General features: G+C 36.0%; 1 protein-coding gene across 2 annotated transcripts in view; it reads left to right on the forward strand.

Moving 5' to 3' along the window:
* LOC111875074 overlaps window positions 1-7439 on the forward strand; it is an 18948-nt gene extending 11509 nt beyond the window's left edge. For both annotated transcript variants that reach the window (XM_023871127.2, XM_033755747.1), the window contains exons 5-6: window positions 1169-1263; window positions 5297-7439. In XM_023871127.2, the coding sequence (XP_023726895.1) occupies window positions 1169-1263; window positions 5297-5613 (412 nt within the window). In that variant the 3' untranslated portion in view covers window positions 5614-7439. The remainder of the gene's footprint in view (window positions 1-1168; window positions 1264-5296) is intronic.
* Window positions 7440-13983: the final 6544 nt, after the last annotated feature.

A 13983-nucleotide genomic window follows, 5' to 3' on the forward strand; every position in this document is an offset into this window, starting at 1 on the left:
TGCCTATATAAATCTTTGTTTGTGAAATTTCTCATTTATATATTTCTATGAACGAGAAATTTCACAAACAAAAGTGGAAGTTTTCGATAATCTCAATCTCTTCAAAATGTTTGATAATTTCAAATACAGAACTTTCGAATGTTTGTAAGGAGTCTGAAATTTTTTGATAAACTAAGGAAACGTGCAAGTTTGATAAATTAAAGAATTCGAACATTTTCTAAAATATAAAAAATTCGAAGATTCTTTGAAACTTAAAAGAGTGATGAATTTCTTAATATTAAAAAAAAATAAAATAATTGATTTAAATTTTCAAAAAGTTATTATATAAGTATTTTGGATTCTTCCAAAATTTAAAACAGTAACTACTTTTTACACTCTAACAGTTTTAATAAATTACAAATATATGAGTATACGTACGACTCTGATGCGTTAATCCGAATATGAATAATCAGATCCAACTCTGCATAGCTGAGTACATTCATTCACGAAAGGTGACCTCACGCGACAAGCTAACTTCAGCTAATATAATCTGACAATGACTGACCTAATGCGCAAGATGTTGAGTAGTAGTCTGATGGGCCAACCTAACGTAATCTAGCCGAACCTGAAGAAAATGAGCATTATAAACATCCAAAGTTTAAAATCTTTTTTATATTTTAGATATCTGATCACTTTCGAAATGCAGAGTTGCCAACTACTGAAAATATTGAAAATCATAAATTTTCCGAAAATATTAAAAATTTGGAAACGTTCGGAGTTCTAAACTATTTAAAATATTTCGAATAAAAATATGCAGCGTCAACAACAAAATAAAACAAATGTTGATACAACAGGGTCTATTTTGTTTTTCACGAATATTATTGTATATACTGCCCCATTATACACATATCATTTATGTTTAATGACAACTGTACACTTTAAAATTCAGAACTGATCAACAATAATCTTAGGAAATGCACATACTTAAGAAGGCGGACATTGCTACTTCAGAGGTTAGAAATGAAACTATATGACCTCTACATTTTACATCAATGTCTTGAAGAGAAATGCTAGGGTGCCTCCCTGGACTTCCATGACCGGATTGTAGTCCTGCCCATACGCCATGATTTTATTATTAAGGAGTATGCTTAAGCAAGGTTATTTCAAACCCTTTCTCTTCTGTTTCCAGTGGGAAGTTCTGGAGACAGCGTAGGAGGCAGTTGACCCGAGAGTTGGATGAAGTACCTCATCAGCAACAGGCCACATGGGTCGCATCCTACAGGGGTAAGACTCCCATCCAACGAAACATTGCACATTGCAAGATATAAACAGCTATCCTTTCAGAAGTTATATCTGGCTCGTGGGAAGCCATTTAACGACTCTCTATATACCATAATGGCTATATAGAACGGGTAATTGATGAGAGAACTCAAGGGATTTGGAAGGCCATATCACCACATTCTAATGAATGAAATAAAAAAAAAAAAAGCAAGACGCATTGTGTAATAAATATGATATCTATAACATTTCGAACAACGGGGCATTAAGGAGCGAGTTCCCAGTTAGAAATTACCATAATAAACTCAACAAGCAAAATAACTCGAAGCTGACATTAAGGCAAGTTACTGTAAATCTTAATTCAATTTTTAATTTCATAGATCAAGACAAGAATTATTTCAGGATAATATTTCATTCCTGTAAGGTGGTAATAATTATGTGTCTAATTCGAGAATGGCTGTAAACTGATCATGGATTTTAAATATGGCGACAATATGGGCTGTGGAGCGGTAAATGGTATGAAAATGTCGGAGTTACGTAACTTTTCACATATAAAAGTAATAATGAATTCATACTACATGAAGAAATATAAGTTTAATTTTGATAATTTACCTGACTTTCAAGAAACGGAAAGAGAAACAGCATAAGTTCATTCTGATCAGAAGTTCTCACTGTGTATCTCCCCCCCCGGCGCTACAGCCCCTGTTTGGGCCTTTGAAACTCACCGTTTCACTTCGGTTTACTATATATTAGACATTCGCTAGGACTAATTGGGCGGGTGATCAGCCCTTCGCAACGCCTCTACCTGTACACAAACACAGAAAAACGCGCACACCCACACAAACACTGAACATCCATTCCCTGAGTGGGATTCGAACCCACGATCTCGGCTTCCGAGCGAGCGAAGACAGTGCATGCTTTGACCGCTCGGATACCGTGACCGGACACTGTGTATCTTATTATTATTATTATTGTTGTTGGAGGGGTTGGTTTCCCCTTGCACCGCGACCAGTGGTCTATTGTACGTCCCCTCTGTGATATTCTACCAGTCTCTATACCCTACGGATATTGGTGCATGCCATCAGTCCCGACTCAGCCAGCGAGTTCAGCCTCTACTGGCTCAGCGGTATCTCTCGATGCTTCCCCAATCTATCAGAGGCGTTAGAGACTACTGTTGGGCTGGAAATGTCCGATCAATCTGGCTCAGTAGTCCCTTTGCGACATGAGGTTCTTTTACGTGCCGTAAAGCTACGAAACGGGACCCACAGCTTAAAGTCCCTCCCGGAGGACTTGTTCCCTGAATTTTTCCGCCCTTAAAAATTCCACGACCTCCGCCGGGTTTGAACCCGCGTACCTTGAGTCATGAGGTGGGAACGTTACCCCTAGACTACGGAGGCCGCTACTGTGTATCTTACAATGTGTGCTGAATCAACGTGTCATTGTGGGAGGTTTAGTTTGGTAAGTTGTTACGTTCAGCAATTCCAAGTACCGAACACTTTTTTTTATTATTATTAGTGAGGTGAGACTGAGTCCACTTGGTACTGCGGCCACTATTAGCCTATTGTACCAACGCGATGATAGATGATGATGATTGTGGAGCAATTGGTGGAATGAAGATTGACAGGGGAAACCGAAATACTCGGAGAAGTGCCATTTTTATCCACAACAAATCCCCACTTGACCTAACCCGGGCTCGAACCAGGGCCTCTGCGGTGGGAAGTCAGCGACTAACAACCTGAGTACCGAACATAATTTTCAGTAACTGGAAAAACAGCATTTTGTGACACATTATGTAAAAGCAGATAATTAGGTGGAGACAGTGTGTGGGATGGATGGGAGAAATGTACCTAGAATGTCACATTGTACAAAATATAGACACAAAATCTGATAAATATTTGTGCTCACCATCATCCTGCAGCTGTCTGAAGAAATTTCCATTCTCTTCCATCTATATCTTGCTGGCCTACACATCACTATAAAGTCTGCAGATAAAGCCTGTTTTCTTTAAAAAATAATGCAGATGCATATTAAAGGATCTTTATTTTTCAACACATCACACTTATCACAATCCCTGTCAGTTTATATGGTGATTGACTGCAGATATATCAGTGTTTGGGTTGTAATCCGACAGTGGAGTCACAGAATACTCACATAATGCACGTGAAACTTCAGAACTCTAGTTAAAATCGCTGTTTTACTTGCGAACTTGTTAAACAACCCCTTCCTCTCCAGACAAACTCTGCCTTCGTGACACCATATTGAAACGCCTCGCGCCAATCTCCCGCCATGCGCAGTATCCTGTATCCTGCGGTAGGCGGCTGTTTTAAATACGTTCCCTGCACCGAGATTACAGTAGTAAACGGGGTAGGTAGATCTTAACGTAGCGTATTTATATTTTATGGGATGTCGTTTTAATATTAAAAATAACTAATTATATAAAATGCACAGTTCACATACTCAGTTACTATGCTTTCGACAAAAAAAAAATGTCGCACGAAGTGTGGACCAGACGTTCAGACGTGGTGTAAATCTGTACAAGAGAATTTTATGTAGCTTTTTAACAACATGGGGATGTCAGTAAAAACGTAACTTTTTTTGGACTGGTTGCACAACGTTAAAACGACCTTATATGACGATGTATGAGACATATTTTCGTATTTGTGTTGGTATATATTTTTTTTCTAGAGAGCCTAGGAATCCATATATCTTTTAAACTAACTGTATTATTTTATAGAGAACCAGCAAAAAGATCACTCCACTGTCATATTTCAGAAATGTCTGTGAAGATTCCAAAGTTAATCTTGAGAACAGTGGAAGCAGAAGCAACATTCGAAGGTCATAAATACGTACATATATTTAGTGTTTATTACAGTGACATGGATACCAGTAAGTTGGCCATAAGCAGTGCTTGAGACAGTAAAGAAGGGTAGTAGGGTGGTTTTAAAAAGTGAGTAGGAATTCTTTTTAAAGAACTTGGTTCCCTAGACATAGGTAAACTGTAAAAGAAAGTTTACATCATTTGACGTTTTCCAAATTATAATATTGCATAATTTTACTAATGTAAAAATTACTATTTTATTTTCTGTGTAAAAGGCTAGGTGGTACTTACTTACTAACAGAGGACCCCAGAAACCTTATAATGTACTGCCAGTTTGCCCGCCACATTAGCGTATGCTTAGCAGGTTTGTATTTTACCTCCAACAGCAAGACCACAACTATCAGTAGGCATGATGTAAGAATAATATCAGATTGTGCAAAAGCTTCTGTATGAAAGACTCATCTAAGCATTTTTGAGAATTCGTCCATCCGGCATTCATCGTGCACATCCAAAATTGTGGAACTGTTGTGAGAATCTGACAAATGGGATAGCAACAGGCACAGAACCACCCTGCATCACCCTCTTATTTGGCTGAGTTTTTATCACAGAGTTAACCCCAAAACAAGGATCCTTTTGATAAAATTTGGGATACAATCAAACAATATTAGCTGCCAGATATTTCACATTTTATTGTTCTTACCTTCTATCCATAGAAACCTTGCAAGAAAAGTCTCAGAAGTTACCAATAAAATTATTTATGTCACCCATTAATATATAATTATCAGCTTAATTATAACATTATCTAATTATAGAGCAGAATTTTTGTGTTTGTTTATACTGAAAACTCTTTTGATAGGGCGTTTTTAATAATAAGATAAACACCACTTTAAGGGGGGAGGGGTTTATGACAAATACAATGTCAAATCATTTTAAATACATTTCTGAAATTATGTTGACAGACTATTCTGAGAATCATTGTTTTCAATTACCAGTGAACTTCTCATATCAGATATAACAACCTTCATAGTTACCTTTTCTGGATATGGAAGTGTTAGGTTATACTTAAAGTGAGTTAAATTGTCACAGATTTTCCAAACAGGGTGCACAAGATTGCTGACACTTATTCCAGTACCCATTATCTGTCATTACATACAGCCAGGTGATGATTAAGTTACCAGCTATTCAAAAGCACCATGTAGCAGCTGTGTCATTTGTTCACAGTGTTCCGATCACTGAACGGGATGGAGACACATTCCTCGCCAGTGCTGTCACCCAGCTCATCCTTCCCACTACACCCCACACCCTGCATGGGACTGTTCCTGCCTAGTGGTTCTCTGGCTGCTGCTGCCGCTGCATCTACCACAGCCTCCACCACATCTCCACCACCATATGAAGAAGCACTTAAACATAAAGTAATCCTCAGCAGTTTTCCAAGTGCCACGACTGTCATTCTTCCCACAGCTCCGCCCATACAGGGCCCACCAAACAACGTGCCAGGAGGTCCCTACATGTGCAGTAACCCGAGTGGTCCAAACTGAACAGTTTGAGGCCATGGTAATAAAGACAGAATTCAAGTTCAGGGTTGTGCCATTAGTGGAAACGACTGGCAGAGATGCACAGTTAATTGTTAAGACAATAACAAGAACTGCTTGAACAGTAACTCTGAAGGACAAAGAACCTCACAAGAATGGAAGTTATAGAATTCATTGTTTTATTCATAATGGCTAGTGAAGTATCATGGCCTGCTTAGCGACTACAAAATTCAATCATATATGTAAGGATTGTGAGGGATTTGAAGCCATTTAATATATATCTTATTCAGGAAATAAGATGCCAGCAATTTTCTGAATATGATTCTTAAACAGTTTAAGAACGCCAGAACACTAAAAACTATTTCTCCCTTATGGAGAATCAAGAAAGGAAATGTCTGAGCACAAAGAAGTTTAGACATTTTATGCCTTCAAGCTACCCAAGGCCATGCACATACATCATACACAAGTTTCGGAAAATTGGTGTCACCCATCCTTGGATGTCTTATTGCATCATTCATTTGGACATCGAAGGGCCATACAAACCATGGGCAATTTGTATTACAAAGTTGTCCTACAAGGAAGCAATTTAATAGCTGCATAATTCAGTTAAAATAAAAAAAAAATATGTCCAGGTAATCTGGGAGACCACACAGAGCCAGAGTTCCCAGCTCCTAGATTTGAGCCAGAAATGCCTTGTATTATGGAAGACTTGAAACATCTTCAAAACATCTCATTATCAGATGTTTATTAAAAACGGTCTATAAATCTTCTATACAGGTGCATAGTGACTGATAATATAAAGGAAAAATAGAGAACATTTTGTAAAATAATGATCTCTATGTGAGTTGAATGTAAGCAAAACTGAACACCACTGTCAGACTTTTACTGGAAAAAATTAAGTTCATACATAATTATCAGCAAGCAACATGACTCGTTAAATTAAATCATGTTTTATGGTTCTTGGTATTTAGTGTTACGTGTTAACCTTCTGATTCTTTGTGGACATACATAAAATCTTTGGACTAAACAGATATGCATATGGATAGGTAAACATAAAACTTCCACATAATCTGATGAATGTAAGATCTCATATTCCTATTATAGCAAATAGGAATTAGTAATTAACACCAACTCTAGCTAAAGTAAAGAAAGCACAATGATTTTCTTTATATCATGTTCATTTGCATACCAAATTATCAACCAAGGTTTTCAAATGTTTTATATGGAGGCAGTTTTTTCAAATCTTCCTAAGATTTACTACCAACTCTGGTATACCCTAAGTAGTAGAAAGAACTTGGCTGTGAGAGACAGCTTATGAGCACAGTCAACAACAGGACTGATGGAATCTCTTGGCAGTCGATCAGGTCAAATAATATCTCAAACTTTATGTTAGGCACAGCTGGAACAGTTAAGAATGTTTACATGCAGTGAGCAATTAGCAAGACTGTAGTTAAAAATTATTACTTTTCATAGTTCTTCATCTCCTCCTTGCTTCCCATCAAGACATAATGTTAATTCAAGACCACCACAATTTATCATCATCATCATTATAGCCATCATCCTATAATGCACAATGCAACAGTAAAAGTGTACACTTCAACTGAAATTACAGCACTATACTGAATAGTGTTCTTATCATGGTACTGTCAAGTATCTATTGATAGCTAAAATGATAAAATACAAATTGTTTATATTTTCCAATAAAAATATAAAAGAATCAGTATAACACCAACAGGTACGTGTAACTTCATGTCCAGTATCAAACACTAATCATTCACCAAAGTTTCGTATTATGCTGTATGGCACAACCTGGAATTTCGGGGGGGGGGGGGGGGGAAAAAAAAATAAATAAAAAAAAAAAAAAAAAAATTTTTCAAAGAGAAAAAAACTGAATTAAAAAAAATGAGAAGTAATTTTCTAACAGTTTGGAAGGCAACAGTGAATCCTTCTGAAACATGTCAAGAGCTTTCAGCAGTTTGCATGCATATAGTTATTCTTACAAATTAAATTATTAATATTATTTAAGAGGTAACCTTTCATGCAGGATATGCATTTCTGTAATCTGTGGTCCTTTTAACACCAACATAAATAGACTGCAGCTACTGTGAGCAGTGGACCATACTGTAAAATATATGGAAACTTAACAACGATCAGCTAGCTGGAAAAACTCAATGGCACTTTCCGGTGCCAAAAGAATGTAAATGCCCAAATAGGCTAGCTCAACAAATCTGGCAGTGGTGAGATGCTGATACACTGGAGTGATATTTTCAGTCCACAAGTGAATTTTTATCACTGAGTAAGCAAAAGAATTGTGTGTGTTATTGTTGCAAAGTGTTTCAGTACCATATTAAATGTTCAGCAGGCTGCACACTGATTAGTAACAACTGTTCTCTTTCCTAGAAGTTTTTGTTATATTGGTGCATAGACGGACAGCCATACATATCTACTCATATATGTAAATATGGTACCAAATGATTGAACAAACAAAGACTGAGTAATGGTAATTTCAAAGGTGTTGTCCTTATGTAATATGTTTATCTTGATATTTTCTCTCTTCAGGAGCATAAAAACACTACTTTAAGCATGTCTTCATTATGTGCATCAGATTTGTAATATAATCAGATTTTAATCTCTTGTCAAGTTACATTCTGTGTAAGTAATGTATAATTCCAGAGTGAATGAAATATGTACCGAAGTTTGAATATCTGCAGTTAAAATAACTTTTATACAATTCATGATCCAGAGATACAGGAAGTTTGGTTTATAATCGTTCACAGTAGATTCTAGCAGAGCTATATGAAGCTGCAGTGCATAGAGTATCTTGGCATTTAATGCAAGATAATTACATATTTCATTAAAAAAATAATCACATTTCATATACATTTTTGTGGGCATTTGTTTATTCAAAGTTCATAATTTTGGATGACTGTCATAAAGATATTACTTGAGATGAAGGAAACTGAGAGGACTACAGTACAGAATTGTCAGTTAAAAACTTCAAACTTATTAAATCGATATGAATTTTAGTGCTCTACAAACATACCACTTATATGTGATTAAAAAAGACTGAAATATCACAATAAAATCAGTGCCAACTTATGTCCATCCTGTCAGAATACAGGAATAACTCAGACTGTTTCCATTCTTGAACTGTGTGTTCTGCAAAACAAAACATAAAATCTGCACTGTCTCATTTCATGTGAGTATGAAATACTTTAAGAAGTGGTATAAGCCAAAGGGATGTATATTCCTTTTCTCACAACCCTCAAACTGGGAGCCAGTGCGTGTAACAAATTATGAATTACAGGAGAATCCTGACTGATTAATACAGAAGAACGTATGTAATCTTGATATAGGACAACTATACCAAGCCTCAAGTATTTGTATCAGTTTTATCAGAGAATTCAAAACTTCTGACTGTAAAATGTTCTTCTTGCATATTCCTTTACCCTGTTGTGATGTGACTTCAGTTTTACTATTCATTCTAAAATCAGCTTGAAAATCCTTGTTCACTTTTCAATATAGTCTCCGCCTCTCTGTCACCTGTATACACAACTTTGGAAACATTTTAAGAAACCCTCTTTAAGGCTGTTGTTTATAATGGGCTGTCCCCAGCACGGTTCTTGATGGATAATGGATCTTTCATCTCTGGGAACTTTCTGGTCAGATAAGGAAGACTGGTGTGGGAGAAACTAAACTCATTTTCAGGTAAATTCCATTATAACTTCAAGTGTAAAATTCATAGCATGAATACAGTAAAGACTTGTACTGCATATGTACATTTGATTTTATGTAGAGCAGAGCATAAGTCTTACCAACGTGAAACAAAAATTCAATTTCTTCAATAATTTGTAGTATATAATGCGAAATGTGTTCAAAGCCTGATCAGTACTTTCGTAGAAGAAAAGTGGTCATACTGACACAATGTCCATTCTATGCATTTCTTTTTAATGAAGAATGCATAAAATTCTTATGTATAACAATCAGTCTTTAAATTGTGGTTAGAGGGAAGTCATCTGCCTCCTCACATTGCTGTATCAGTATGTGGCTGTTGCCAGACAGAACTTTCCATCGCCATGAGGTATACAAGCTGACTGCATGTGCATAAGTTCGTGGACAGTGTTGTGTGTGTGTATACATATATCTGCTAATAACATGTTATTTAGATGATTTAATTCATTCTCATTTCTTTTTACCACTCATTCACACATGCCCAGTAAGCCTTATCTTGCCGTTAATGTATCTGAGAGCATGCCATATGCGTGCTACATGCACGCATGGGGGAGAACAGGAATGCATATAGGATTTTGGCAGAGGATAATATTGAAATGGATCTTAGAGAGGATGGGATAGTATGGACTGGATTGATCTGTCTCAGGATAGAACCTGGTGGACGACTCTTGTGAATGTAGTAATGAACTTTTGGGCTCCATAAAAATGCTGGGAAATTTTAAGTAGCTGTGCAACTGGGAGCTTCTCAAGAATGGTTTTCTTTTCATATTCAAAAAATTATATCCGAGAAATTAAAGCAAGTTCTCCAATGATGAAATGAAGAAATCATTGTTAACATTTCAAGTTATTTCTGCTTTATAATGCGAGAATATATTACTGAAGGACACGTCACCATTGAAACAAGTTATAGCATAATTTTTTTACATTTATAATTTAAACATTATCTATTGTATTAATAGAACCTGTCTTACCTTGCGATTTTTAGTATGTCACAATAAAAGGAAATTTGTTAAAAATATGTCAGATTATTTTGCATGAATTAACTCATCGTATACTTTCACTTAGTGAGGAAACAGCATGTAGAGTGAAACCTCCATTTAATATTCCACTGAGGAACAGTGAATTTGAGCACTAAAGTCAGGAAAACTTTAAACCGAGGTACACTAAATGGGGGTCTGCTGTATATCAGGATATTTAAAGTTCATTTTTTGTCCTGTACTTGAGATTTCATGCTTGTAAATTTTTATAGTAATTAAGCCTGCGATTTCCATGGCTTTCATATTCATTTTGTAGCTAAAATTCATAAAGCTCACTGATATAAATGGATGGAATTAGCATCCTAAACTTGTGGGTTTTTATTTGACACAGTGCAACAGGCAAGTTGAAACTCTATAGTATACTCCAACAGTAACAAATGCTAGTACAGGTAAACTGTAAAATGCAAACAGATTAATTTTAAACTTTGTTTGCATGAATTTGGACAAATCAGACAGTAAGGAGCTGGCTTGAAGACCAGGGCTCAGTCCCTAGTCAGAGATTAGGTACTTCTCTTTGCAACCTTATCCGGAGCAGCTTGAGAGCCCACTTGGACTTTCTGTTCAATGGCTCTTTCTCTGGACATGAAATGTCCAGAATGTAAAGCCTCACTGACACTTATACCACCATCTACTGCAGAGACCAAGAATTTGTATGACTTACCTCCACACTTATTCCATAATGTGGTGTTTTGGCACAGCAACCACTTTATTTTTCATGATTGTCTAATTTGTTTATATTTGCTACAAAATATTCTGCTTGAGAAAGAAACATTTTATGAGCTGTGAATTTGAGTCACAAGGAATTTATTCACACTTCTTTGCACTGATTTCTCAATGCCTCCCCCCCCCTCCCCAAACCAATATTTAAGGACAGAGAGGAAAATTTATGTTATTTAAATGTTCATAATTTAAGCATTTACTTTTCATATTATTATTATTATTCTTATCAGCACCACTTTTTTTAGCAACTTTTAGGCTCATTTTATGTTGCAAAGAACTTGTGGCTGAACATCTTACTCCTACTGGTAGAAATACAATGCTGTCTTGGGTCAAGAGAGGATTTGGTCCTGCTAGGTTCATCTGTGCCCTTCACTCCCTGTGAGCTAATCATACAGATGGATCAACAAACCAACAGTTTTATACTTAGATGCTTCAGAAGGGTTATACATATAAGCCTAAAAGTGCACTGTTTCTATAGGTTACTGGCCCAGATTGACTATATTCCTCAATTTTTTTAGGGTTTTTGATACTGAAACTGACAAAGATAACATATTATATCTGCCACTGAATCACTTAAAAATTGTCTTCAAAGCCAGCCTAACACTTCTTCATCAGTTCCTTTTCATGCATAGTATTTAGTACCAGAACTAAAATGGTAGCGTTTCTTGCTACTGTAATATCACCCTCAACATTACTGCTACTCTATCCTAGCCCAGTATTTACATAGGATTTCTAATAAAATTTAAACCATAATCATACTGCTGACTTGCCACTTGAAATAAACATATGCATGCATGTACTGGCCACAAATACAGGAAACATAAAATGTTAACACATACTTTCTCGCAGTACAGCTGAACCACTGATTTGGTGTGTGTGTGTGTGCTTGTGTATGCATGCACACATGTGTAGTATGTGCATGCCTATGGAAGCATGCAGAAGTCTGATTCACCATGCACCAAACTTGCATACTGAAGCAACTTCATGGCTCATATGAGGGCTATATAGGAATGGAATTAGAATACACAACACAAATATTAACAAAAATACAAAATATTATCAGTAATAAGACAGTTGTATTCATTTACAGCATTAAAAAGGCAATATGCTACATAATGTTCAGAGCTCAAAATTAGATTTTGTGGAGAAACATTTCTTTCAAATCCTATATCAAGAATCAGTCACAAATCCCACAACTCTGTATGTAAGACCACAAAATTAACTGTCACAGGCATATAACAAATACTAAAATGAAGACACACATGACCTTACCATTAACCAATTAAAAAAAAAAAAACATTGAAAATACACTCCTTACAGAAGTTTCACCACCACAAATACCAGCACCAGCATCCATACATCTAGCAATGTCTATCATATTATGAACCGTTTTAGTAGAATTTTCTTTCTTAAACTTACTGGCAATTGCATCGTAGCCTTTTAACAACAAATATGGCCAAAGAGAAGCTGGAGGTGTCATTTCAATTTGATTAAACATGTTTGAGGATACACTATTTTCTTATAATAAGGGTTTCAACATATTCATAACATAACATGATACATATCTTACAGAAATTTTGAAATTTCTTGTGAGATTTGAGGTTCTCATAGTGGTGAGTATTAAGATTATGGTCTTCAGAGGTGTTATGCCATGTAGTTTGATAGATCAGTATCAACGTTTCCTGGACCACTGGTACATAACTATTTAACTATCAATCATCACATTCCACAAAATGTTATGCTTATGCAGGGTCCCTATTTAATATTACACAAAAAGTTTATTTTTAATGCAAGGGCCACTCCACAAGGATCAACAATGGGGAAATTAAAATTGAAAATAAATGCCTTCATAATCATGAGAAGTTTAAATAGGTAACAAGTGAATCAATGACCACCCTCTGTATTTAGAGGAGCTTCATGTATGGAGCACATGGAGAGAATGAGAGATGGACTCCTATAATTCTATCACTGCTTCTCAACCAACTTAATATGTAATAACATGACAACTGTAACAGAGAATATATGATGTAGGATAACAACATATTTCTGTGGCCAAACTGACTTGATTATTAATAAAAAACTGAAACTGAAGAGATGTACTGTCAACTAACAAGATTAGCAGAACCACATGCAAAGTCTGATACTTTTGTATAACTAAGAATTTTATACACATGATGCGATCAGCATGGCCCTTTACTTGCTCCTGACCCTTCAGGTATAATTATTCATGTTGGCAAGTTGTCTGGTCCTGTTATGCAAAGACGTTGCTAGATGTAATCTGCTTAACATTGAGATTACACATAACATTCCAGATGCAACATGTACTGACCACACCTCACCCTCCTGGATTACAAACAAATGATTCCCAACAACAGCATACAACATAAAGAAAACAGTATATTATAATGTGAAGCTCTGGAACTCTCAACCAGTTGAGATATCCAGAGATGATGTGTTACATTTATGTTGTGGAGGAAAAGAGAGGATTAACAGTTGCCAGCCCAACAACAGAACTTCAGTAACCAATGGCAAACATTTCATGGAATACAGTGAAGAAATAATATTATTTCAGGTACATACAGGAGACTGTAACATATATTCGGCATCACATAATTTCTTTCATACATTACAATCTACACACATACATTCCTGATGACTCATTCAGTTTTTGAGAGGAACATATATTTCATGCTTAAAGAACAAATGGAGTGTAAAACTGATGTTATCTGGCAATTTGGGGGTACCATTTCAATTTGATTTCACAACTGCAATTGACTGTGTTTGAATTTTCAACATTTGGATGAAGGAGAGACTGTCACTGAAGATGCTTCTTTATTTAGTGGCCATAAAATAAATTTAATGCCAAAAGTATGGATGGGGAGTTTCT

The sequence above is a fragment of the Cryptotermes secundus genome, unplaced genomic scaffold (assembly GCF_002891405.2).
Source record: "Cryptotermes secundus unplaced genomic scaffold, Csec_1.0 scaffold430, whole genome shotgun sequence".
NCBI lineage: Eukaryota > Metazoa > Arthropoda > Insecta > Blattodea > Kalotermitidae > Cryptotermes > Cryptotermes secundus.